At 40.7% G+C, this 27,390-nt stretch overlaps 1 protein-coding gene across 1 annotated transcript in view; it reads right to left on the bottom strand.

Moving 5' to 3' along the window:
- The window catches only part of ctnnd2b (catenin (cadherin-associated protein), delta 2b), a 133,057-nt gene that overhangs the window by 71,513 nt on the left and 34,154 nt on the right, over positions 1-27,390 (bottom strand). Inside the window, exons 4-10 of the mRNA XM_053438701.1 lie at positions 17,946-17,980; positions 15,537-15,653; positions 9,478-9,629; positions 8,975-9,142; positions 6,354-6,499; positions 4,589-4,830; positions 2,901-3,032 (exon numbers count right to left, since the gene is read on the bottom strand). Of these exons, the coding sequence (XP_053294676.1) occupies positions 2,901-3,032; positions 4,589-4,830; positions 6,354-6,499; positions 8,975-9,142; positions 9,478-9,629; positions 15,537-15,653; positions 17,946-17,980 (992 nt within the window). The remainder of the gene's footprint in view (positions 1-2,900; positions 3,033-4,588; positions 4,831-6,353; positions 6,500-8,974; positions 9,143-9,477; positions 9,630-15,536; positions 15,654-17,945; positions 17,981-27,390) is intronic.

Below are 27,390 nucleotides of genomic sequence, written 5' to 3'. Positions count from 1 at the left end.
TTGTGACCACAAGGGGCAAATATAAACTGTTGGCCCCCACATCCCATATAAACAGTCGTCTAAAAGTGAACATCATGCATATGTATATGAGTTTCACATTTAGCTCTAATCTGAAATGCTGCCGCCAGGTTTCAAGTGACTCACATGAAGCATTTTACCTTAAATTGTGTCGAAATGCAATCGACTTCATTCATTCATGACAACATCAGCAGCACTCTGTTAACTCCCTGTTACATAAAGAGCAAAAGCCGGGAGTCCTTGTTCCCCAACCCAACCCTAGGGAGTCATTTATCAAAGCTGCCCTTAAACAACCCCCCCAAAAACCATACCATCACACTTAATAAACAATATTTTTGGTTGGTTTTCTCGATTCAAATAAATTTGCAACACGAACATAAGAATTGTTTGACTATTTATTTCAGCAGCTTTTGCTAATATGTAGTTGGTATCATTTGACATGTATGCTGTTTAAATAGGGATTATTTCTAAGGTATAACAAAGGATTATTCATTGGTATGAAATGATAATTTGGGGAATTATCCAGCACTCTTCAAACCCCCCTCTCTCTATCTTGATGCTTAACTGGACTGATCACCTCCTGTTCAGGTGTGAGGTGTCAATATTTTTGGGTTTGAACAGAGTACATATTAAGTTTTTATTTTTAAAACATCTAACCATGTCTTTAGGGCCAGCAGCCTTTCTGTTTGTATACAGTAAATATTCTCTTTAATTGTGTATATTACCAAAACAAATGAGCAGTTTTGCTGATAAATGCATTTTGTAATTGGTACACAGTGATTCCTCAAGGGTTTGTTGTTCACTGTAACAACCTCAGAACACCAGTAGATCCTCCTCTATCATTCTAAAACAGGGAGAGGAATTCAGTGTAGGAAGCATTTGGGCCGTTACACCAGCTCGCTCTGAGGGAGGCGACACAGGTCACTGTGTGTGTGTAACTAGATAACTGCAGGGATCTCGACTAGGCCTGAGGAAATTCACCTGTGATGGGAAGTCAGCTGTGAACTGTTGTCTGCCTGTGTCCAACTGTTCATCTTGAAACTGTTTGAATTGACCTTGAAACATTGCCAGGCTTCAGCGGCTGCTTGGTGTTGCACGGGGGAATAGAAATATGAGAAGCAGATCTGAACTTGTGTATTATTTTTGACAGACAATGTGGGGGTCGTGACTTACATGCGCAGACACAGAGCTGATGCCTCAAAGTGAACCATCAGTGCATCCCAGACGGCAGCCTGACAAAATGACCTTAAACCTTTTAATTAATAAGGTAAATGTCTCTTTTGTGGAACAAAACCTTGTCGAGGAAGATCTTCTTTTATGTGTCTCTCTCTGTGTATTTCTCTTTACAGCAAACATTCGACGTGCAGGCGACTAAACAGGCGGCACAACATCACAAACATTTTAGGACACGGTTGATTTGCTTTGATTTCAAAGCACCCAAGCTAACGCCCGTGGGATTAATTGAGATAAATTTTCAGGCATGAAACTAATTAGTTAACAGCCTGTGACTGAGAGACAAATTGCCATTGAGACCCCAATTGGATTTGCCTACCTGATCTCGTAAATAGTTCTACATGATCAGATGGAAGGAGGAGGTCTCTTATGTGTAGCTGCCTTTAATACAACAGCACACCATTAAAAAAACATCTAGTTTTTAAAGTGGGACCCAGCTGTGTCTGGGCTGCGTCTCTGTATGTAAAGTATGTCTTTGATCCATCACTTTATTCAGGGCATCATATGATGTCGTCCTGTAGTCTGATTTTTAAATTTAGATGGTTCACCGGGTGATTTATGGCATGCTTCAGCTATTCTTGGTGTTAAACTGTTTGAAGAATATTCTAGGAATCATCACGGCCTCACTCTGATCTATTACATGTGATCTAATCCTAATGTTACACTGAAAGACAAAAAAGAATGGCTTAATCCGAATGTTAGTGTAATTCTTAGTTGTTTTTTTGTATTCAAACTCTGTAGTTATCCCTCTTGATGCTGGAAATTCCCCACCCTGTTATTGAAACAATTAGATAGAGTTCAATATAAAAAGTAGTCTCTCCTCTTTTAACAATCTCCTCTGCATCAATTAGTTCCTACAACCTTCTTCTCACCATTTAGGTTCAGAATATACTTGCTGTTAACAACACATATTCTCAGAAATTAACACACATAAGCAAGATTCAATACTCTCATAACAGTTTGGGGCAGCAGCAAGTCTTTGTGGGTAGTGTGTACGTCCACAGGGGCCCAGTCATCAGTGACAGAGATGGGGAGTTTTGAAGACAAGCTGTGTAACCCGAACACGGAGCCACATTTGTATGACGTGTCCGTGCCACTGCACAATGCCCGATCGTAGCTTTTTCTGTTTCATTAGCCAAATGTTGATCTCCTTGAATGTTTCCATCTTTGGTTTTTATTTACTATATGCAAAGACAGAAGTGGCAGATGGGTCTGAGTCAAAGTCTTTACTCTAAGTTCTGTGATGTGCCCTCCACTGGAAGCAAGTATGTGAATAATACCATTCACAGCAGTATGTGTGGTTAAACAGCAAGTATATCCCTAATTCTTATTCACCTACAAATCTTTGTCGTCTCCAAACCTCCATGTTCACTCATTGGGTCCTTCCCAGTCTTCTCTTCCCACACATCCCTCTTTTCCATTGTCCTCTCTCACCTTATCAGCTTTGATGCAAATCTACAAAATTGCATGCGCCCCTTGCATTGCACTGATATCAAATTTTCTGCTCATTGTCTCTCTGTAAAACCTACTTTATTAACCCCTCTGTATGTCCCTCTGGACTTGTCGATATTGCTTAACTCCCCAAACAAATAACCTTCCGTCTCCTGTCTTTATTCTCCCTATCCCTCCATAGCCCCATGTCTGCTTACCTTGTCCTCTAAGGCTAGGTTTGGTGTAGACTCTGTCTTCATAGATCGGGTCAATGTGGTGTTCAGGGGACTGCAGAGGTCGAAGCTCAGAGCCCAGGTGACTGTGCTGGCTGCTGTAGGAACCTCTGGAGCCTGGAAAGCACAAGGAACCCAGAGGTTAGATAAATTGACACATAGATAGATGGATAATGGAGTGTAGGAATAGCGGTATTCACTGGGGATATCAATGTGATCAGTAAGTGAGACAAATATGAAAGCAAATAACTTTAGGCCACTGAATAGAGTGCTTTCTTTTGACTGACTTCATAAAATATTGATAGAAATGCTTTCATGTTTTGCCCTCTTTAAACTTTAAAATGCAACAAGACGCAATTTATCTGCATCTTCGAAGTGTATCGGACTGTTTTTGATGTAGCTACATAAACCATAAGCAAAAAATAAGCCATTTGAACAGTAGCTTACAGGAATAGTTCACCTTTAAATTAGACATTATCTTAGACATACAGCAACCAGCTCAGTGTTTGGTTATGAACACACACCAATGGTATTTCATGTCAGGTAAAACCAGTGGTTCTCAAACTTTTTCTTGCATTCCTCCATTCAGAGGCCACAAATGGTTTAAACCCTGACCCCACAATTTGTATTTCTCAATGATAGGGAAATAATTAATGAAAAATGATTCAAATTGAGCTGAAGTAAGGTAAAGGTCAACATGACAGCATCTTGAAACTTAGTGGTTTAGTTTTCCAACAAAATCATTTGAATGCTGCTAAGTGTATAACTCTTAATTTGTACATGTCATCCATGCAGTGGCTCCATGCCCCACGCCAGGGGCCTGCACCCCAATTTGAGTACAACTGGGTTAAACTATTCTCTTAACTTCCAGTTGAAAGGCGCTCACGAATTTTCCTGATAAGTAGTAGATTAGTAATATCAATATCAACCAGATAGAGCTGATACAGATGTTACAATATACAATGACAAGAAAACAGCTGTTTTCATTAACATGTGGCCAAAGTGGTTCTTGTGTTAAATCACATTGTAATTTACATGAGCACATTTAATGTAACACAATAAAAGATCATTTTCAAAATGAGAATTTGAAACATGAAGAGGGGTTAGGGTTAGGGTTAGGGTTAGAGGGGTCGAAAACCACATATCCAAATCTATTTTTAAACTGAGGCCCTTTGTGTCGAAAAATGTATCGAATTCATGAATTGTTCTGAATTTCATGAGTTTGGAATCATTCATTTGTAATCAAATTAATTCTAGATAGCAACATGTGTTTTCTTAGGTATTGTTTTGTAAATACTGTTGAATAGTGATCACACATAAATAGCAAGTAGGTTTACGGGACCCTTTAACTATCAATCCAACAAACTGACTGTTGAGAACTCATAATATATAATATCACTGAAGAAAATGTGTTTTGAATTAATAATTTCAGTTGAACAGAAATAAAGGTTAAAATATGAAATCCCCCCAAAAAATTGAGATTGGTCATTTATTTGACATTTTTCTCTAATGTGAGGGAGAAAGAGGAATTTCTACATATTAATAATTACTCACAATTTCATGTTGAATTGAGTTGAGCAGTGGTTATTTTCAAAAACTGAATGTAAGACATGATGGTAATTCAAACACACTCACACATGAAGAAGTATTAATAGTATTGTCCTGACCTCTACCTGCCAGGCTACCAGGCCTTTGCAGGGTTGCGTTGGCATATAGCTCGTGGGAAATCTTGTAGCCGTCCGGTCCGATGTGATGCATCATGCGCTTGGTGGGCGACAGCGTGGCATAGCTTCCCACCACTGAGCTGAGCTGGTGGATGGGCGACGAGGTGTGGTTGCCTCCTGGGGAGGAGGTCATGGGGAGGGGTGAGGAGCAGCCGGCACCCGATCCTACCATGTTGATTGGCGATGAGGTGCTGCGAAGGGACAAAATGAGACAGTAGGAGGTGTTTTTTCACCCAGAAAAATCATTCTCTATTCAAAGTAACAGTCCCATTCTATCATCATTTAGGCATTTAAAGCAAAATCCAGTTATATAACAAAATAACCCCACTTCAAACCAGGAATGTGCAAATTGAAAGACATTGGCATTTACCAGTGAGGAAAAATGTAATAAAAAGGTAACATCAAGATGCATTATGGGAATTGCAAGCCCCAACATACTAGGGACTGCCGAGATATGTCTAGCTCTGCTGCTTCAATCTTGAAAAGTCTTCCCCCTCTTTCAAAGGTCCCTACAATTAGCGTTGGTAAAAAAATACACTTTCACCCTTTTGTGGACATTCATGGTCAGAGGCAGGCGGCCAAAGATCCAAAGGCTGCACCATTAATTCATCAAACATATTTATCCTTAGTGCAAATTGCATCCCTTCATACACATTTCTGCAAAATACAGCCTGACAAACACTATTTGAAAGGTTTCTAAACTTTTGGATCTTTACAAGAATAAACTTCTGTGGGTTTGAAAAACATTTGGCTACACAGCAGGAGCTTGTAATGTCCAACCCACCTGCAGTCTGTTATTGGTTTAAAATGGCTTTTTAGTGTTAACATGCTGCTTCAGAAGCTTTATCAAATACCTCTTTTACACCAAAATTAGCAGGTATACGCCGGTTTCTTAAATGCTGGGAAATCTGCATTGTGAAGGTGATTGACTCCTTTTTCATTGCCAGTGGAGGAGATCGCCTTTCTGTTTTTTCCCCAGTGCATCTTGTATGACGTCATGAACAAGCTGAAACTTCGTCTTTCACCTAATGTCTTGCCAAATAAGGACGTTCACCTGGCTGTTACTTTTCCATCACTGCCGATCCATAACAAGAGGAGATAAAAACCTGTGTCTCTACCGCAGAGTTATTTGGGAGGGAAGGCTTGTATCTATTCCTATTGTGGACAAAAGCCAGATGTGAGTGTTTTTTTTTACCAGGGGCTTGAGCGTTACTTGTCATGAGAGGTGAACTTTAGTTTGTGGTAACAACCTCAAGTCAAAGCACAGAACAATGCAGGACCTGTAATTACTTCTTGAGCAGTTCAAAGACAGTAAAATAAGCCTTTACTTTAATAATTTAACCATGATAAACTCAAGCATACATATGCTCGTTACAACACTTCCAGCTTCTTCTTCATAATACAGCAGGCTGGAGCGTATAAAAGTGCATTGTGAAACTACCTTATAAACATCAGCCCAGGAATCTAACATCACCAATACAAGCACAAAGATTTTATTCAGCAACAGAGGTCAGGCTGGAAAGTGTTTTTCAAAGCCAGTATAATCTCAGCACCAGATGAAGTAATTGTTGACTCACTGCTATTGATCAATATCCAAATCAACCCCCTGCAAATAAATCTGTCTGTGACTTTGGCACCAGTAAAAGTCTTACATAATGGACTCCTAACAATGAGCCCTTATTAAATTGATTGGTCCGACTGAAATGGAACCAACCTGTAGGACTTGGCGAGTCGGCTGGGTGACTGTTTGGGCGAGGACACCCTCTGTAGCGTGGCGTAGCTGGGCATGTCGGAGGAGACTGATCCCAGGCGCTGCAGCTTGGTAGGGGATCCCACCGCCTGTAGAGGGGAGCTGACACGCTGTAAGAGAGGAGATGTACTTCATTAAAAGGGAATGTCACTCTCTTTAAATATTCATCCACTCCTCCTATTCATATCATTATTTTCAGGGAGATGAACAACTACCCCCGGAGCTGGAAAGCCAGGGAGCAGAGACTCTAATCCGTGATAACATCTGTGATGAAGAGCTTGGAGTCATCAGACCAAACATAAAGGGGATGATGCTGAACTTTTACAACCAAATAAACTTGAAATGTGACTGCGAGCAATGGGCCGCCAAATGAAGTTCCAAACACGGACTCCCATTTTGTGCAAAATGGGGAAATAAACTGTTAAAGTATTTGCACTTGCAGAGTCAAAGGTACAGTTTTTAAAGATCTATTAATTAGGACGAACGTGGGCAAGATGTGTTGAAGTCAAGATGCTTCAGAACAGTGGACGACACTGTTCAATCTTTTTAAGTGAATCCAAAGACATGATTTACATGGGTCTCTCAAAAGACCTAAACTCCAAGTTTGAAAAATATATTCATCAGAGCGAAGCAAAAGAAGCAGAGTAAATCAATTCTAAACAGGCCGGGATTTAATACAAGTTTGCTTCACTGTGGCTGCACTGTTAACCAACCCTATACAAGGAAGTGCTCGGAAATCTCATAATCTCTTTCTACTAATTGTAAGAAGGATTCTCAATAAGCTTTTTCATCAGATGCTACCCAGATAGAGGTAAAGTAAGTTGGAGGAAGAGTGTGCACTCAGCATCTGCCCCCCATGCAACTGATACTTTGGTGGTAAAGTACTTCAGTTCTGCATAGTGTTCTAATCTTATACAATGTTGGCTCAGTATTTCATTAGAAACATTGTTTTATTTTAGCTGTTGTTTAGTGCTTCCTAGATTCTTTCATCAGGGCAGAAAGATCTTGCATATTTGTCAGGAGGAGGTGTCAAATGCAAACAAAGTAATTTGGCTGAAATTTGATGGACTTCTAGTTTTTGGCCCAAAACTCAGTTGGTTGAATGGAGGATCAAAAATTCTCTTGTTGATCTTTTTTTTTAATTAATAAATGACATGATGCGTTCACAGGTCGGCAGAACATTCTACAACCTGAGTCGGTAATTTGTTGACAAGAGTCAAGTGACACCTGCGGCTGCCTGTTAGCTCGTTTTCAGCCTCGCTGGTTCGGCTACTTGTACGGTAACGGGGTAATAATTGATGAAGGACATGACAGAAGGGTGAATAGAACTCTGCAACACTTGACAGAGCACAGTTAAACCTGCTGTCTAGCAGTTTTCACCTCTAGTAACTTACCACTTTGATTATTTTGTAATAATGCAAAGAAATCGAAAAATCTAAAATTTAGACGCCAACCATAACATAATAGACTTTTGTTATTCTTTGAAGAGTTTCAAACTACATATACATTATAACATTTCCTCTCAGATTCACAGAAACAAAAGATTTTCATTAACTCAAAGTGCTCGTCGAGAGAAACATCAGATGCTGTGATAGTTAAGTTCATTGTGATAAAGAATTAAGTTTTGTCTTTCAAAGAAGTCAGAAATTGTGGTAAAATGAGAATTAACATAATCTTCAGTCATTCATTCCTATGCAAGAATTTTTGCACAAACTAATTAAACGACGGGTAGTAAGTCTAAAAGAAAAAAACTGTATAATATCTCACCTCACCAAAATCATTCAAAGACATCGTCTGGGTCGAGAATCTAACAATTAACGTTATTTGATCTTCTAAATATACACTCAAGCAATACGCAAAAAAATCGAATAGCTTCTTTTGAAGCTAAAGGAACCTTATATTTTACGATTTTCAAATACATTTTTGTGTGTTATTGCTGTTTTCTTGGTCTACACCCAAATCAGTTGAAACTGCCGTGAATTCAAATGTGCTGCAGTTGTTGTCCTCAACAAAGGAGCAAACCACAATGTGAGCTCACAGAGGGTAAACATAGAATTTTGTTAATAAAATAGAATTGACAGAAGCAAGAGGAAAGCCCAATAGTGACTGAAACACTCTTCAGTTCCACCTGGTGACAGCAGTATTAAGAAGACAGGTGAAACATTAAAGGAAAAGCCAACATGATGTGTCTCATCACGCTGCTGGGTGACCACAAGCCACCAGACCAGCTTCAATGCACATCAGTATGGATCGAAGACTGTAGAAAGAAGCAATTTTCCCTCACTTGGTGTTTTGATGATTGTGATGGAGAGAGCTGTCTAGCACAATGGTTACAATCTCCCATGGGTGTACAGTGAGTTTGAGATCTGGTGACTGAGAGGGATATGGCAGGTGATTCACAGATATTCATCAAACCGTCCCTGACCCCTGTGGATTGGGGCATTATCACCCTGTCACTCATTTTTCAGGTTTTTCCTTTAATTTGTCACTTGTCTTCCACCGATAGTGCGCCACTGAGAAGAGCCGAGAAAGTATTCATCAGATGACAGCCAAGCTATGGCTGTAATCTCTTCAGGGACTTGTACCTGTGCAGGTAAAGTGGCACAGGAGTAATACATGGGCGGTCCAGAAGGTGCAGATCCTCCGTCGCTGGGCATGTGGAAGGCGCTGCCATGGGCCTGCTGGGCAAATGAGTCTCTCTGGGACTGGGAGTCTGTCCCCGCGAAATGGGCAGCTGCTCGGCTGGATGTCACCTGGAGAGAAGCAGAGTGTGGAGAGAGATGAGAAGAAGGGAAGGGAGGAAGAGGTCACGCAGCGAGGGAGAAGAAGAAAGGGATGTAAATGAGACAGAGGATGGGGGATATGGAGAGAGGGGAGAGAAGGATGAGAAACAAGCGAAGGGGCCAATATAATACAAAGGAATAGACAGGGTGAAAAAGAGACAGGGGCATGAAGGGGAGGAGCATGTGTGAAAGAGAAGATGGATGAAGAAGTAAATGGGTGGACGAAGGACGGCAAGATGGAGAATTACAAGAAAGGAGGACAGAGAAATCCTCCCATTCATTCATGTGCGAGGGTGTGTGTGTACCTGGTTATAGCTGTGAACTGCCCCCCCAACCTGCCCGCCGCGGCCCATGACCGCTTCCCCAAGTGCCAGGCCTTGGTTACTGTGGTAACCAGCTCCTGCATAAGCATCTTGGTTATTGAGCTGCAGAGCACTTTGGGACAGTAGTCCTTGTCCTGATGTGACAAAGAAAAAGAAAAAGAGGAGAAGAATCAACAAAGTGTACAAGAGGCAATGAAGAAAAACAGGACACAACCAATGTTTTATTATATTTCAATTGATAAATCGAGGTCATTTCTATGTGACAGTTGGAGAGGGGTCAGGTCAGGTTGCACCAATGTTCGAAACCTTTTGATCATTTTCAAAAGCCACCGTGAGACTTGGTGTCACCCTTGTCGGGGTGATGTAACACTCTGTCTTTGTGTGAAGACTCTGTGGCCTTGAAGGCCTTTGGCAACCCGGCTTGAATGAACGTGACTACAGAGAAATCTCTCACAGGTCAGACTTAGTACTTACCTTGAAAGAGAAGAAAGAGAAAAGAGAGAGAGAAGACTAACAGCTGAAATATAATGAAATAAATAGTCCTTGTCCTCCTTTTTCGAGACACCCGTTTGCTTTTCACCCACTATGTTATTCCAGGCTCTCTCCACTCTTTTCCTCTAATGCTCTGTGACCCTTGAATCTCACTTCGTGCCTGACCTCCATTTAAAACACACTCCTCCTCTGTATTCCTTTCTCACTCTCTCTCCGTCACTTGCTTTATTGCTTTCTAGTGCCCGTCCCTCTCCTTCTCTATTCCATATTTCTCTGTATAATTCATCAGGAGGGTGGAGAGGGTTTGAATTAGGCCAGTAATACATGAACCTATTCTTACCACAGCTTTTTCAAACCGATGAGTTTGTCTCACAATGAAGGAAAAGCTACAAAAAATTCAACTATTCCTTTGGTGCTACATTTTCTCATTTTGTGATTAACTATTGCAGTGTTGCTATAAACCTGCCTGTTTGGAATGAACTGTTCTCTTAGCCTGTGTTCGTGTTCTGGAGCTACTTCAGAAATATTCCTAGTCATTGGTGAGTCCTTCTCAAACTGTTCCACAATACTCTGTCACTTTTTAGTGTTTTGTTTTATAAACAGAGTGAAGTTAGAAAACCTTGGGTTCATCCTACCTGGTTTATCTGCAGTGAACAACATATAGTCAATGATTTTCATGAAATGAAACTGAATTAGCTGTATTACTGTTAGTGTGTGTGGCTGATATATACGTTTGAATATTCTACTGAGCTGCTGTTGTGTTTTTCATACATTGCATATCGACTATTTCAGAGATCTGTTTAGCTAGCAACACAATCTTAAGACCCAAGTTCACAACCTTTCAAAATAAAAGCTCTGTATTTCAGCTGGATATAAAGCATTGCAGTAACAAATTAATGTTGTGCTTTTACTATGGAAACCGGGAACCAACAAGAAAGTTATAAAGAACTAGTTTTGACTTGCAGTTTGATCCAGTTACTGACCCCCGCTGTAGTTTGTACAAAGACATAGAACCCCCTCAACTGACTTATTATGCTTAATCCGCACTTTTCATGTCATCTGTCACTTGTAGTCAAATTTAAAGTACGAGAATCACAGACACTCTTCTGTGCAATACCATGTACTAGGGCTGTTTTTGGTGTCAACTTCTATGCTCCTATTTCTAGGTTCAGGCCAAAATCCACCAAAGATCAGTGGGCCAGACTCCAGCTGGCCTGTCACCCACTGAGCTTCTTTCAAGCAAGCTGCTCGTCAGCCATCTAATTAGTCAATTAGCCGATGGTAACTTTCCAGTCCGTGAAGCTGACTTGCAGGAGCATCAGTTTGTGAACGTTGATGAAATGTATTCTCACTGGGTAAATTCAACCATTTTGTCCCTCCCTTTGACACTGTAGCTCATTAACAGTGTGATCACACAGAGGAGATGGACTGCACTCGCGATGACACGCAGATACACTCATTTCACACACACACAGCTTCCGTCACATCGGCGAAAACATTTGCTGTCATTTGATTTGCACACGGATCATTTCCATTCTAGTGTAAACACGTAAACACGCATCGGGCCGCGGCACATGACACCAACAGTTTGTAAATGTTGGGATGCACGCATGAAGAAATATGAAAAAAAACATTGACAGAATGTTGAGTGGACTATAAACTGTGTACTCGCTTCATGGTTAAAGTTTGATGTGGATTTAATTGAATGAATTGAGGAGGACAGGAGGGCGGGAGCTGCTTGTGTGGGAGCCAATACTCGCTCATCCCTCTTATTAAGTTCCTGTTAAATTTTTGATGCACCCCTGATTTATTCACTTTCGTTGATGATAGCAATGATGTACTTCATCAACATCTTTAATTGCAGTAAAAACAAACCTCAGCAATGCATAAATTCAGCAAAACTGCATAGAACAGCAGCTACTTTCAGTTCTGTTTGCCTTTTTTGGCAAACACCTCACCGCACTGGAAAATAACTAAAGTGCATCATATCAGTTCTGAGTAGATGCATACGTTGCTGGCGCTCAGTGTTTATTCTCATAGAGGAGTTCTTGAGCTGTGCTCCATCAACAGTGGCTGTTGCTTTAATCTCTACCGCCGCCAAAGTTATCCTCCACTGAGGATGTGTACATGGGCAGCTGCAGACGCCACAGACACACACTTGTTTGTATTATACTCCGCTTGGAGGACGTGCTCCATGTAAGCACAGTAGATCAGCGTCTATATAGTCTGAGCATGTGCACCTCAACTTGAATCAAAATGGCGACATCCAAGCCAGAGGAAGAGCTGCTTTTTCTGCTGTGGTGCTTTATTCTTTTAAAGAGGCAGCATTTCCCACAGAATTCATTCAGTCTATAGCAGTATCGCGGGGATGCACATGCACACGCACAAACGTCAGTCAAACGAGAAATAGATCCCGAGTGACATGCACACAGACTGAAGAGTGAAAGATAAGTTCGTCGCGTGAGAGATCTGCATTGCATGAGACTCTGGGGTACGTGCAAAGCTGTAGCTGACACTATAGGTCTGACTGTCTGAGTGGAAGGAAAACTCTTTAAAGAGGATAGTGTGAGAGGATAGTGCTGCATACAGCAAGATCTGTTATGTTATTATGGGAGGTGTAAAAAAAAACTCCAGATAATCAATGGAAAACATTTGTAGAGACGAGTCTAGCGGCAGACATCCTCAAACACCCTCTCGTAAAGTTCAGCATCCAGGGTTTTTTAATGTCATGTGAAGTTTGAACCAGTCACAAAATATTGGTGGGTGCCTACACAGAGCCTCACGCACGCCCTCTGAAGATGAAGTTTACCCAGTTGCGGATGCATAACGGCAGCACTGACTTAAGAATCTAAACAAGAACGGCTTGTTGTGATTTCTTTTGATTATTTAAATCAAGAGAGAGAACGATCATACACTGCCAGCGGTCAATATCCGCTGCATGGGACAGACAAAGGCAGCACCTCACGGCAAACAGAGTCACTCTTGATCAGCAAGTTAGAGAATAAAACCGGAGCAAAGTGAAAATTCACTTGGAGCACAGCTAATGGCTCCCGTAGGCTGTGGAGCTGGTGACTGCGCATTATCTAAAATGTGATATTAAGCTGAAGGTACAGAGTGGGTTTACCAGGTCGAGGCCTCCATGTCCAATATAGACTTATCTTGAGTGAGTACAGACACACAAACACACACATTCTCACATGGGTTCACAAAGTCACAAAAATCAAAGGGAGAAATTACTCCAGATGGATTCACATACATTGCAAGCACGCACCCAAGTGCAATGTGTGCACAAAGCCAGGGGATATTTTCCAAATTTTCTGTTTGCCACTTTAGGTTTTCTTCATATGGGCAGTAGAGCCTTTAGGGAGGTGAAAGGCCTTATAAATACATTATCACTCAGATGGCAAACACTGAAGACTCCATTGAATCCATCTGAGGGGAGTTAGTGGGGGGAAAGTGTGCATGTGTCAGTGTGTGTAAGAGGAGGTAAGGGTGTAGTGTTCTAGTGCTTGGACGCCTATACACGACTCATGCACTCCTGCTCGGCGGTCACATGCATGAACAAACGCCCCAGCTGCAGGGACCTGCATGACTGCAGTAGTGTGGAGTCTTACCCTGAGAGACCCTCGTCAGCTCAATCATTTCTTTCTTTCACTGACAGACACACTCACCAAAAGTTGAGTGGCTTTTCTCTGTACCAGTGCTCTCTATTGACACATTTTAATATTTCATCAGCCGTCTATTTTTAGAAACCCAATGGTGGCTTTTGCAGGCTGGCGTGTACACACACACACACACTCCCACGCACGCACACACTCCCACGCACGCACGCACACAGACATACGTACAAAGCTGCATGCAAATATCTGCACCCAACATAGCCACATATGCAGAGATTAACATGCTCTCTGGTAAGCAGCCCCGGCATGAAGCATGTAGACACTCGGCGTACTCTGCTACTATGTTGCACTACTCTGCTCAGTGAGGGAGTGCAGGTGTGTGTGTGTGTGTGTGTGTGTGTGTGTGAGGCTTCTTTACATGTCTGTGTGTATTTTCCTGAGTGTTAAATCGCAGACATGAGCTATAAAACAGTCTGAAACATAATGATTGACAGCTCAGGATGACTTGTGATTGGTCAAATGGCATGCATCAGTGGCGCCTTGATCTCATGGTTCCACTCCAACATCACAACTGCTCAGACTGTGGCTCTAAATGATCACTATGCAGCACAATATGGGATCAACGTGGAGACGTGTCATCCATTTTTATATACAGTCTGTGGATTGCACAGAATATTTATGGATGTCTATTTGTTCATATTTATATCTTTATTATTATTATTCATTTATGTAAAGTAGGACTGGTCCTAATTTTCTAAAACAACTTAAAAAATCTGTTCCAAAGTTAAAACTTGATTTATGGTTTCATTAAAAAACATTTAGAACTAGAATTAAGCAAGATTTAATTGTGATGACTGAGTTTAAGAAAAATGCAGTACTAATGCATTAAATCAGTGCGTGTGCTCACAAAGATGGTGGTAGAAATACGTGTGTGTGTGTGTGTGTGTGTGTGTGTGTGTGTGTGTGTGAGTGCTTCCCCTCTCTGCACTGAGAACAGCAGGCCAGCTGACACCTCAGCGAGGATGGATTAGCAAATCAAACTACTGGCACAGCTCTGCATGTCTCCTGTCACCTACTTGTTTCCCATGGGGTGGACTAGAGAAAAGGGGAGCGTGTAGGGTGCACCAGGGAGCTAACTTCAATGGAAAACCTCTGATAAAAAAACTACAAGGCTGGCATCGAATGGCAGACAGAATTGGTGACTAGTTAGTGAACATGGAGAATTTAGCTGTTAAATAGCAAAGTATTTCCGTCAGAAGATCAGACCAGACCCAACTCCAACTGGCCTCATGAATAAAGCCCAGCACCCCATCCTTGCAATATACTGTACAAACGTTCAGTTGCATATATCTAACATCCATCTTGTACCTATTTTTTTGTGTATATACTTTTTTACATACTCTTGTATATTTTTACATACTCTTCTATACAACATATTCCTTGAATGTGTAAAACATATTTGGCGTAAACCTCTCGACATGAAAAAACTCCTCCAGAGCAGGGAAAAGATGTATTGAGGGTAAAAGTGAATTGTTCCTCATTTTTGTAGAATGTGCTAATAGGAGTAAGTGAGTGAAATGATCTCCTTGGCCTGATTAAAATAACAAAAGGAAATACTATAGTATCAATTTCAAGTTTTATTTTCGCTCTGCTTTTAAGGAAATATAACTCACTCATGTTTTAATGGAGGCTGGCTTTCTGAAATACATTTGCTTGGTGATTTCATAAACATTCAACAAGTTAATTAGCCGAAACATGGAGACTGCTGTTCTGTGGAGTATCTATCCCCACTGGTCTACAATTGCTTTATACCTATTCTCTCTAAAGCTATTATTCTTGGCTGTCTCCGGAAATAAAAACATCAGGGGAAATAATTTCTGTATCCTTTCAAAAAAATTAAAAAAGCAAAATAACAATAATTGCTCTTACGGTCTCCTGTAGAAGTGTCCTGGGAGTCCAAGATGCCCGATTCCTGGAGCGACCGGATGCACGAGTCCACCAGCTCCAGGCCTGTTGTCAGCTCTTCCTCTATGTCCTTGTGTCCATCTGCATGTGCAGAAACAAAAGAGGAAAACAAACCTGAAGGGAAAGAAAGACACAACTCCTTCTGCCTCTTTCACACTGTTCCTCCACTCGTCTGCACCGTGAGGTGGGAGTTAAGCCTCATGGCTGGATTCCCCCACAAGGGGGTATGAGCCCCCACTGACCCCCATTTGCTCCAGCTCCACGTCAATTGCGAATGTACAGATTAACCTTCAAGTACTCATCAAGTACATTTCACACATCAGACTATACTTGATAGACATATACAGGCTATCCTGCCACAGGTTTAAAGTATGTCAGTGTGCGGAGGCTTGGGTCCGGTTCTGACCAGGTCCTTAGCTGCATGTCTTCCCCTCTTTCCCCCTTTCACACTATATATATCATCTGTCACTAAATGCCAGTATGTACAATAATTTGGGGTAACACCAATTTCTTCAAATTCAAAAATAAAAATCCATGAATCGATTTGGAATAAATATCCCAATGCTTACAATTTAACGTGTCACATCACATTTGTCTTGTTGTTGTGTATATCCATGGTTATGGTGCGATCAATAACTGCTTGCAACCAGCCAGACATGATTTTTTTATTGGAACAAATACAGACTAAAAATAAAGAGTATAAGTCTACTCTGGTTGCCTTCCATCGTAGGTGAAAATTTGAAATGTGAAATACAAGTTATATTACAATAAAGACAACAGCAATATCCACTTTTTGATTTACCTGGTTGATACAGACTTGTAAAGTACTGAGGTTAAAATGTTGGATACAGTCTTTTTTTATTTATTCAGATAGAGTTATTTACTGTATGTTGAATATCTATGCACACACATAATTTCATATTGCTTGAAAACTACTACCACTGACCTGGCAGTTCTGAGAGACTATGATTTCTAGTCATGATTATCAAATTGGTAAACTTATATTTTCATACATGTGCGTTATTATTTCCCTGGAGCACCGCATTTCTAGTCATGGCAACGCTGATTATTTCATACAAGTCCTTTTTTTTTCATGTTTGTTCATATTTCCACATCAAAACCATCAAAATATGATCATATTTTTTACTAACACTGTAAATTAAAATTAAAACTTGGTTTACAAATATTACTCTGTGTTGGTAAACCTCGTGTCAATTGTAAATAGTTATAATCCAGCGACAAATCTTGTGGGAATGAGATCTATAGGTCTGAGCCTTATACTCTGTTACCAGGCTGTTGTGTCAGTGAGAGGCCGATAACACGCCCAGTGCCTTTAAGTGTGTTTGAGGGAGTTTTTCTAAAGGGTATAACCTTAAAAAAAGAGCCCTGTGAGCAGCATTAATCTCTCACCCAGAGAGCGAGAGAAATGGTAATAGCAGAGGCCTTAGTGTGTGGATTTAGGAGGCTGATTTTATTGACTTCGACTGATGCAATTTCAGACTGATATTGATGCTGCTGGTGAAAGATTCCAGTGCTGTCTACGGCATCACATTGGATTTACTCTCACCGTCGCACAGAAGAGCCAAAACTCATTTTTAAACCCATTTGATCCAGAAGTGATAGGTCTTTAATGATTCCAGGGTAATGGCGAGATCAAAATGGTTTAATTGGTGCAAGCAAAAGTTTTCCTTTTTCACGACAGTTAATCTAGTCCCTCCGAGGCCGAGCAGATGGCTGAAAATCAGAGAGGACAGTGGGAGCTGTGAGTGTGAAGCGTTTTGACCACAGACCTCTGGGCTTCCTTGTGTTCGGTGGCCTCTTTGTTGGCAGAGGTCGCCAACCCTACACTCCCATAACCCATCTACTCTCAGCTCCCTTTAACATGACTGACAAAGGGGCAGAGGGACCTAATTGACATGACTGTGCGTTATACTTTCAGCTGAATAGCCGAGAGGTGTCGAAATCGGACCTTGTCATTGTCGGAAGGACTCGAACTCACTGATTCTTATGTCCTTTTTTGTAAAACACTTCCCATCTGTTAAAGTTAAATTAGATGCTCAGAAGTTTTTGCAAATGGAGTTTGACCTTTACTCGGCCGTCAGAAGAGGTGAGGTTTGCCTCGGGTGTTTCAGAGACTTTTTTTTTTTTGTTCCAACAAGCCCTTTCTGTTTGTGTTTCGGAGCAGAGCGGGGACTTGGAATGAGCATTTTAACTGCAGCAGCCACCGTGGATCTTGTAAAGCATTACATCAATAAATTGGAGATATGTGATTGGGGATTTGTACAGTGGCTGCCAATGTGATAAGCACAGTCAACAATGCAAACAATGGAGGTTCCAGACAAACGTATGAGAGTGTGTGTGAGGAAACATTACCTTGGTTGTTCCAGCGAAATTTTTCCTCTGCGGAACTGTACGAGACAAACAACAGAGAGAAAACAGTGTTAGAAATATGAGAAAAAAAGCATTGTACCGTACACAACCTTTTGATCTTGTTTGTTGGTGCACTAGCAGCCTAATTTGAAAATGTAACATCATTGCCATCTGCCTCACATGCAATTACCTGTGTATTTTTCTCATCAAATCTTATCCTTTTTGATTCAATTTCCAAAGCTTAAAGTGGAAATATGACACCCTCTCCTAATATTCTGGTGGATTTTCAGTTTCCAGTTGTTTCCCATCTCATTCTCATTTGCACATGGTCACTGCCTATTATCCTCTATTAGCTAGACGCACAATTGTATTTAACTGGAAGGTGGTAACCCTTGCATCTCACTGATTAAGGACAACAAGCCGTAAAAAAATCTGATGCAATAGCTCTATTAAGAGATTTTGGAAGTTAATCCGCCCTAAATAGGTTTAAGTCCAATGTGATGGACTTTTTTAATTTGGTCATGGGGTTAGGGTTAGCCCAAACAAACAAGGGTAATGGGTTTAAGGGGGTTGTGTTAAACCTTAGTGAACAAATACCCTTGTGTTTTTGTTTGTTTTTGCTTTTGTGATATGTTTGTCTCATAAGTTGTTGAATTGGTGCTGCGTGTCTTTCTGGCATTTGTTATGTTTTAGGACATATTTCTACTGTGAGATATAGGCTTTTGTTAACACCTCATCTGATATATCTAAATATTTTATAAATAAAGTTGTAAAACTAAATTAAAGTCATAGTATTGTAATAAAACAGCCTTCCAGAATCAATTAGATTCCCTCCAAAACATATTGTTGTCAAACTGAAAACGAGGCTTTCTCTCCTAAATATTTTAGAGACTTATCTTATCGAGACTGTGAAACAGTGTAATCTTGTCATAGAAATATTTCAGGGACCACAAAGGGATTCAAGATAAAGAAACCATGTTTCTAAAGAGCAGCAAGAGCTGCTAAGAAAGATAAAACATCAGTGTAAACCAGCTCTGTAAACCAGCTCACAACAACATAAATATGTCACACAAACCAAAACAATGCAGGGAGCGAAAACAAAAGAAAAAAATCCATACACACACATAAACTGATAAGACTCTAAATAGTAAGCTTGGAAGATAAACAGGAGATAACTCTGCCAGTTTCCATGAGATCAATCAATCGAGGAAATTAGTAGATCCGCGTAGTAAATGTGATATAGTCGAGGTCGACAGAAAAAAAACAGGTACAAGATGACTTATAGCTGCAAGGCCTGAGGCAGAAGAACCATATTAGGAGTGGATCTCTGGCAGACAGCAGTTTTATCATCTGTTAATTGTTCGGGAGATGGCAGACGGGTGTTGGAAGGCTAATAATGACTTTAAAATAAAAAATTGTCTGTGAGTTTTTTAATTTCCCAGTGCAGATATGAAAAATGTGATTGACGCTGGACACAATTTTCAGTCCTGACTTTCTTTTGCTCACGGCTCTGCCTCAAATGAGGTCTTCATGTCAGCTTGCGACTCGTAATTACAGGTTGGATGTTTTTTTTTTGCTATCTCTACTCTCTTAATATCTCACTAAACAGTTTATCAAAGCACAAACGGATTATATTAGAAAATAGATTTTTTTCTATGTGATGTAACATCACTGAAATATCATTGTTAGCTTTTTCCTGGCTGTCTTTGTAGAAAAAACATTTTTGCCACCTGCTAAGATTCTCTCTTTCAGTGTTTTCACATAACCAATCACACTTTGTTTGATTATTTGATTGAGCTGCTCAATATGCTAACAGCCCTTTTGTTGTCTAGTCTAAAGCTGCCTCAGTTTTTCTTGTGCTATTTCTTAAAAGAGATTTAACTTTAGTTTAACAACCTTTACAGCAACATGCTCAAAGATTAGTGTCTTGAAGTGTAGTGAACTGAATAAGGGTGTTTTTTAATTGCATATGATTTCAAACTTATTTAACACAGGAACATTGTTTCAATTACTTATTGAAAAAGGGGGTAATCTCACCTTAATGTTCTATCTATCAATCAAATTGTATTTGTCTAGCCCATATTCACAAATAATAATTTTTCTCATTGGGATTAAGAAGGTGCGACATCCTCTGCCCTCAACCCTCAAAACAAGAGTAATGAAAAACTACTAGGAGAAAATACGTAGAAACCTCGGAGAGAGCCAAATGTGAGGGATACCTCTACCAGGACGGACAGAAGTGCAATAGATGCTGTGTGTAACGGAGAACATCAACAAAATAACAGTATTTACAACCTAATGTTATAGACTAAGGCCATACTACTAGTTTTTCGTTTTTTGTTTATTTTGCAAAAGAAAAAATCCAAGGGGAAACACTGTTTGGCTCCATTAATTAACACATAGGCACAATGTAGTATAGCTAACTACCTGTCAACAGGTACAACGGATCAGTAGTAGTATAGTGAACAAATCATAAGCTCTTAATAGTTTGAGGCATCGGGATAAAGTAATCAGCGTTAAGCTGCATTCAGCTCCTCTGATAAGCGTTGGGTAATTGATTTTTCTGATTTCCAGGGAAGCGATGCATTCACTTCTGAGGCTCATTGAATGAAACAGCCTCAAGTGGACTCAGTGCTGCGTTTAAACACATCTAACTGCCTCGTTCTCCTCGACCAGTGAGTCATAGACCACTTTTTAATAAGATGCCTGTCATGGAATTTGTTACTTACACACGCTCTAATACCTTTTAAAAGTGTGTATGACTCATATTATGCATGATCTGAATGATGCTCCACAGATGGTTGACCTGAGAGGTCTGAAGGCCGCTGCAGGAATACTTCAGATCAGATGGTTTATGTTTTGTGTTTGTAACTGCCATCCTGTCTCTGGTGATGTTTTAAAATAAACCTTGAGTCTGTATCTCATGAGAATATCAGACATATTCTCATGACTTATAGTGACACAGACTGCGATTTCTTCCCTCCCATTTGGTATGACCCTGAAAGGCTTCTTTGTACTTAAGGCTTTTTGGTTTGACTGTCAGCATGTACGTTAGAATCTATTATAATCAGGTAAGGACAACTGAGGCTCATCGTGGTGATTCTTTTATTCACCACTGTGAACACACCGATTAGAAATTCAGACATCTTCATCAGTAATCTGTGCACAAGATTGGATTTTTTGTCTTACTTTGCAAACAACCAAGACCCTCTCCTCCAGGCTTACTGCTAAGCTACTTTCCTGCTGGTCTCAGAATTAGCATACTGACAAGACAGTGGTATCATCCAACCCTTGGCAATTTTATTTTTTTGTGAAATTTTGCAGAAAGAACTTCACATCAGTATCTTAAAGACCTTTGCTAAGAGACAAAGAAGAGCTATCACTTACATCGTCAGTATTCAGTCATTTCCAAAACTGATAGATTGTTAGGTAGCAGTATTCTCTCTTGTCCTAACTGCTGCATGATTCTAAATAAAAGCCATTTTGGTGTGAAATCCTCCATATCTGAGAGCTAAAGCCTTCATAATTAAACCTACCAATGATTGCTATTCACTCCCTGCAGACACTGAAAAGATGCTATTTTATCATCCTTTTCTCTGTGTGTGTGTGTGTGTGTGTGTGTGTGTGTGTGTGTGTGTGTGTGTGTTTGTGTGTGTGTGTGTGCGTGACGGATAGTGAAGGAGAGCCAACCGCTACATGTTAATGGGAACCTCTGTCAGCAAAGCAGACTCCTCATTCATCAGGTGTATACCAAACCCGCGTACACACACATTGCAGCACAAAGAAACGAAATGAATCACATGAGGCATCCACCCATGTCATGGAGGATGGAGTGTGTTTATATGGGGAGACATATCTTGGTCAGTGCGGGATGATGAGGATTATTATCACCAGGTTGGGTCTAGACAGCCAGTACTGAAGACACACTCTGACTTTCTGTTTTCTTAAAGGGCAGGACACCCTGCTCCTCACTTTCTTTCCCTGCTCCTGCTGGTGTCAAATGTTGCTACTATGGTCCTTAAAATGCTGTGGAGGCAAATGTGTGTTATTTACCAGTGGCCAGGGTGGGTTGTAGGTAAATCTAAATGCTGGCTGAGAGCTCACATAGAAACCCTGCAGAAAAGTGTGAGGAAACAAGCCAAGTAGTGTTTTCATCAAGTAGTTACATTGACAGGGGCCGGAGCTGGAATATCAAACAGTGCAGCAGGGTTTTAGATTTCAGGAGAGGAGAGGAGAGGAGAGGAGGAGAGGTGAGGAGAAGAAATGGTAAAACTTTTTTTCTGCTTCAACCCTTTAAAAAATGAGTGATCCTGCCCCTCATAACTTGTTCACTGACGATGATGAGTATTTACTCCTTTTAAAACAATTTACTGAATATACTGACATTTTAGAACATCAGATCGAAACAAAATAAGCTTTTTGGAAATGTTCTTTTGGTTTCTTAAAATATTGAAGAGGAGAGGTCAGCATTTTAACAGTTTACTGGATCGACCTATCCGGCATCTAATCATCAGCCAAGCTATACTTCCACCTTTCTCTTCCTCTCTTCTCTCTGCCCCAGTCCTCCTCCTCTTGGCCACCAGATACATTTAATCAGACCTCACTATCTGAAACAGCTCATTGACCTGTTGGCCCAGGAAACACAGAGAGCTGGTCTGTTTTTTCCCATTGAATCTCTAAGGCACATCAATGAGATGTGACAGTATAATTAGTGGGAAGAGAGAGAACTAATTGACAGCGTGATCAACTCGCCTGCTGCAGGTCATGCCACGGCACAGCACTTCATCACCGCTAATGATTTAATGCAGTGTACGTAGGCAGGGGGTGAGTGTAGCTTAGTTTGTGTCCTTACGAGACACTGGTTTCACTGAGTGTAAAAGCTCCAACATTGCAGTTCAAGCTGGAGGCGAATAAAGGGCTTTAAAAGTAATTAATGGAAAAAACGCTGTCATATTTCACTGTGCTCCTCCTCTGCTGATTTTGCTATGCACAAAACACAAAGCTTTTGCATAATCCTAAATAGCATAAACACAAGTGAAGCACAATGATGTTAACTGCATGGCTGCTCGACGACAATACTGGATTAGCCCAAAAGGCCTGAGGCCATTTCTAAAAGCTGCAAAGACTGACCTTGCTAAATTAGTATTGAAACAGTAGAAGAACCTCCCCTCAAGTGTGAAAATTAAACCGGTAGAAGCACTGAAAATATTTCCAACATCACTGTTTAAGAACTGAATAGCATTATAACTGAAATTTGGCACTAACTGCTGGCCCTTGGACCAGGTCTTATCCTCTATTTGCTCCAAGCTAAATGGCTTGGAGCGCTTTTCTAGTCTTGATGACCACTCAAAGCGCTTTACAGTACAGTTCTACATTCACCCATTCACACACACATTCATACATACAGTGCATCTATTCGCAGCACTTAGTTATTCTATGGGGGGCCATTCGGGGTTCAGCATCTTGCCCAAGGACACTTCGGCATGCAGATGGGTCAGACTGGGGATCGAACTGCCGACCTTCAGGTTGGAGGACGACCACTCTACCCCTCAGCCACAGCCGCCCATAAGCTCAGGGTCACGAGAAGACAGATACAGTTTGCACCTCTTTGGTCAACCAGAATTAACCAACCGAGGCTTTCCAGTAGGTCAGCCTTATTAAGCAATTTTCAGATATGAACTCCGAGAATGTCCTCAAAATTGGGTCCGGACTTTCTTCGGACATGGCAAGATTATTTTCCGCTCAGACGCGTTCAAAGCAATAAAAGAATAACAGCATATCAACACCTGTATCGATTTATATCAACTAAAGGTCACAAATAACATTTTCTTTCCAAGTTGAAATTTCCATCTGTGTATTCTATGTACGGAACTTTTTCAACCTGAGATATTTGTATTGTTTTGGTTTAGTTTTAAGTTTTGCATCCGTTGTGTGTTGGAACCGTGAGCAACATGCTCCGAGTTTGCTCCTGGTGAATCCTCTTGATAATCTCACATTGGCTCATTCTGACATTAGAGTTATTAATGGGGGGCTGGCAGGAGAATGTCTGTTGCAACTGACTTGGACTCACACGGAGATGAACAGGAGTTTAGTGGATGTCTTAAAGCTGCTCTTGAGCGGAAGGAGGCCTTCATGGAAACAACTAGAGAATGATTGATTCTATTTTGACAATGGTTCACATTGTAAAGAAAACAAGTCATGAGGAGAAATACACTAAAGTGGAATACAACACTCTTCACTGACCTTGAATTGCTTTCATTAGAAGCTTGTAATTATTGTTTTAACAGAAGATGGCCAAAGGTTCCTGGATCTCCAAAAGCAAAGGTGTATAAAATAAAACCCTAATGGTGCTAATTAATAATAGTGGGTATGTTTTATCACCTGTCACTGGCCAAAGCCATTTCTGGACGATAATACAAAAAAGTGGAAAGATAATGAGACAAAAGAAGGTATAATTCGAATCAAGTAAATTGCAAGCTCTGTTAAAGCTCTAAATTTCAGTACTAGAGTGCAGTTATGACAATTTTAGTTTAAAGCACCACTTGATAATAAGCTTTTATTTTCAGTCAGGTAAAAAGTAGATGGGTAGCATAATGTTATATAATTTCAAATAATGATCAAGTGCTGTTGTTCACCCCGACCTGATATTCTCAGCTGCTTTATGGTGCCTCTTTGGGTAGTTGGTTCTATTCCGAGAGAAAAGCAGGTAATGCTACAAATTGGTCCATAGCTGTCCGACCCCTTCATCTCTCTAACTGGCTGGTCCGCTGCATTAAGGGACCGGGAAAATGGAAAGAATAGAAGAGGACAGAGAGTGGAAGAGGGAGGGAAAGATGGAGTGAAAGAACATGACATACACGCAGCAGGAGAGCAAATAGAGGAGAGGTAGACAATGAAAATAGGAATAGAATACAGAGAGAGCAAAGGGGAAACACAGAAGAGGAGAGTCAGAGTATGAGGAGTGAGAGAACGAGTAGTGGAGGGAGAGAGGAGAGAGCTCTGCTAAATCCAATGAGGTAGGTTTAAAAGTGTGAATGCCAGAAATAGGAGCGAAAATCCTGTAATTTTATCCAGCCAATAAACACACTCTGAACCCAGTCCATATAATCCATCTATTTCCATGTCCCGCATTTTATCTGTCATCAGGTCTGTCCACAGTGGCCGTCCCTCTTGTAGACAGAGCTTTTAGATAACAGAGCCACCCATGAAGAAAATATTTTAAAAAATCGGACAAACAAACAAAGAAAAAAAAGTTAACCAAAGGCCCCCAAAAAAAAGCTGCAGCCATTGCTTGTGTCCACATTGAGTTCAATTCAAAAGCGCAAGCCACAGTCAGTTTATAATTTGCTTAGCACCATTGTGCAGACTTATCATCAACACACCACAAACCCAAAGGCTTTTATAACCAAAACACAACGGGTGACTTTAGCAAATGTTGATTATTTTTCATGCATAGATTTTTATTTTGACATCAATCACTGCTTGTCAGCTGCACAATATTCACAGTTACCTTTAGCTGCCTTTTTGCGCGTCTCAAGCAATTTGATTCTCACTCTCTGTCCACAGCCACTGACACTGCACTTTTCCAAAGCTCATAGTCATCGAAATAAGCCCTGAATTAGCATAGAAATGCGACATTTGCTCAAAGTTTTCCCTTCCACATAAAAAAAAGGAAAGTTTGGAGTTGCTTTGTTATTCCTGAAAGCCTCATTGATATTCATTCTCTTCCTTTCTTTGACCATCAATCACTGCTGCTTGACTTTGTTTTGCACATAATCATGCATTTTGGCAGCGCTGTCTCCCGCTGCAGCCAAACAGCGCACTAATACTACTTTGTAACTCTAAGTGAGACAGACAGTTGGGCTATTTTAATGCTGAACACTGAAGACCGACACAGGGGGACAAATGAAAGGAAAATTCGGTAAATGAGTGGAGAGACGTGTCTAGTACAGATGCTCCCATTTGAGGCATGGGGAAGGCGGTCTCACTGAATGGTTTAATGGACATGAAAACGATGGGAATCATACTTAACAGTTTTTTGCAGTTAGCAGATCTCAAATCCACTGAACACTGATATTTAAGGAAGACTGTTTGACAAAAATCTCTATCATGACATGAACGACGTTTATGCTAAGGAGCACTACAGCTCTTCTGAAATATTGTTTTAACAATCTGTACAGCCATTTTCAAGGCAACATGATGTTCTCTGGAGAATGTCTGCATTCTCAGAATTAGCCTTTCACACTTGAGCAACAGGAGATTGTAATTTATGAAATGTTGTTTAGAGCTGATCGACACCGGCATCGTCCCTGGTCACCAAAAACTCTCTTGACATCTTTGTTGATTATTTATTATTCAATTTGATCTTTGCATCCATCGCATGTTAGAAACATCATCAACATGCCCACTCACTTGTGGTGAATCCTGCAGACGATCTCTTGCTGTATGTTCACATTAGCTTACTCAGAAATTATTCGATTAATAATTCTCAGATACAGCCTCTGCACAGAATGTCAGGAGAGTTCAGTGCTTGTGTGAAAACCGCTAATATTGGTGATGTTTCGAGACCTTTGTATCTTCTGCCTGTGCATGTGTCAGTTTCCCAATTGGACCTGAACCAAGGCAGGAGCACATGTTAAGGCATATTTCTATCAACAGCCATTTTAACCATACTAAATTATAATTTTTCATCAACACATATATCACACCAGGGTTCCAGACTAACGTTTTACATTGGTTGCACTGGTGCAAACCGATTCCCACTTATTGACCATGCCTGGGTATCGCCACTAATTTCCCAGAATTCAAAAGGCCTCTAGTCGATTCACCTATACGACGCGGAGGCCAGACTCTCTCGACACCTGTGTTAAGGAGTATCCTCTAAAGTATACACCACTATACACTTCAGTACTTTGAAAAAGTAGGATGCCAGTTTGCTACAGAGAGCATTGCTTAAATGTCAAAATGTGTTTTCTGCTGTGGGAATGATAGCTGCGTGCCTGTCATATAAAGCAGGGCAAGACTGGCAGTATCGCAAGCTGACATGACTTCAAAGAGCCCCATAATTCACTGGCTGATCCCAGAGGGAGCAGAAACAACACAGCATGGCTCGGCTGTGAACTGCATACAAAAAGAAGTCATACAATGGATATTAAGTGTGATGTAAAGTGATACTAAACTTTGGTCCGAGCCTCCATCCAACAAATATCCTCCTTAAATCTTTCCTCTGTGATCGTCCACTGAGTGTTTCGTGGTTGTTGTGGCCCATTCTTTCTCAGTTGGGTTGAACTGATTAGGCATTCAGTACCACTCTTTTACTCTTTATCAGTTCTCAGACAGGGGGTGGTTACTGCTGCCACAACAGACATCAAGCAAAGGAAAACAATCCAGGTGCTGCTTTTATTTGTATCCAAGCACCCTGAATTGTGCAGCTCTTTGTTATCATCGA

Source organism: Pleuronectes platessa, chromosome 13 (genome assembly GCF_947347685.1).
Source record: "Pleuronectes platessa chromosome 13, fPlePla1.1, whole genome shotgun sequence".
Lineage (NCBI taxonomy): Eukaryota > Metazoa > Chordata > Actinopteri > Pleuronectiformes > Pleuronectidae > Pleuronectes > Pleuronectes platessa.
This window is presented reverse-complemented; position numbering and strand designations above follow the sequence as displayed.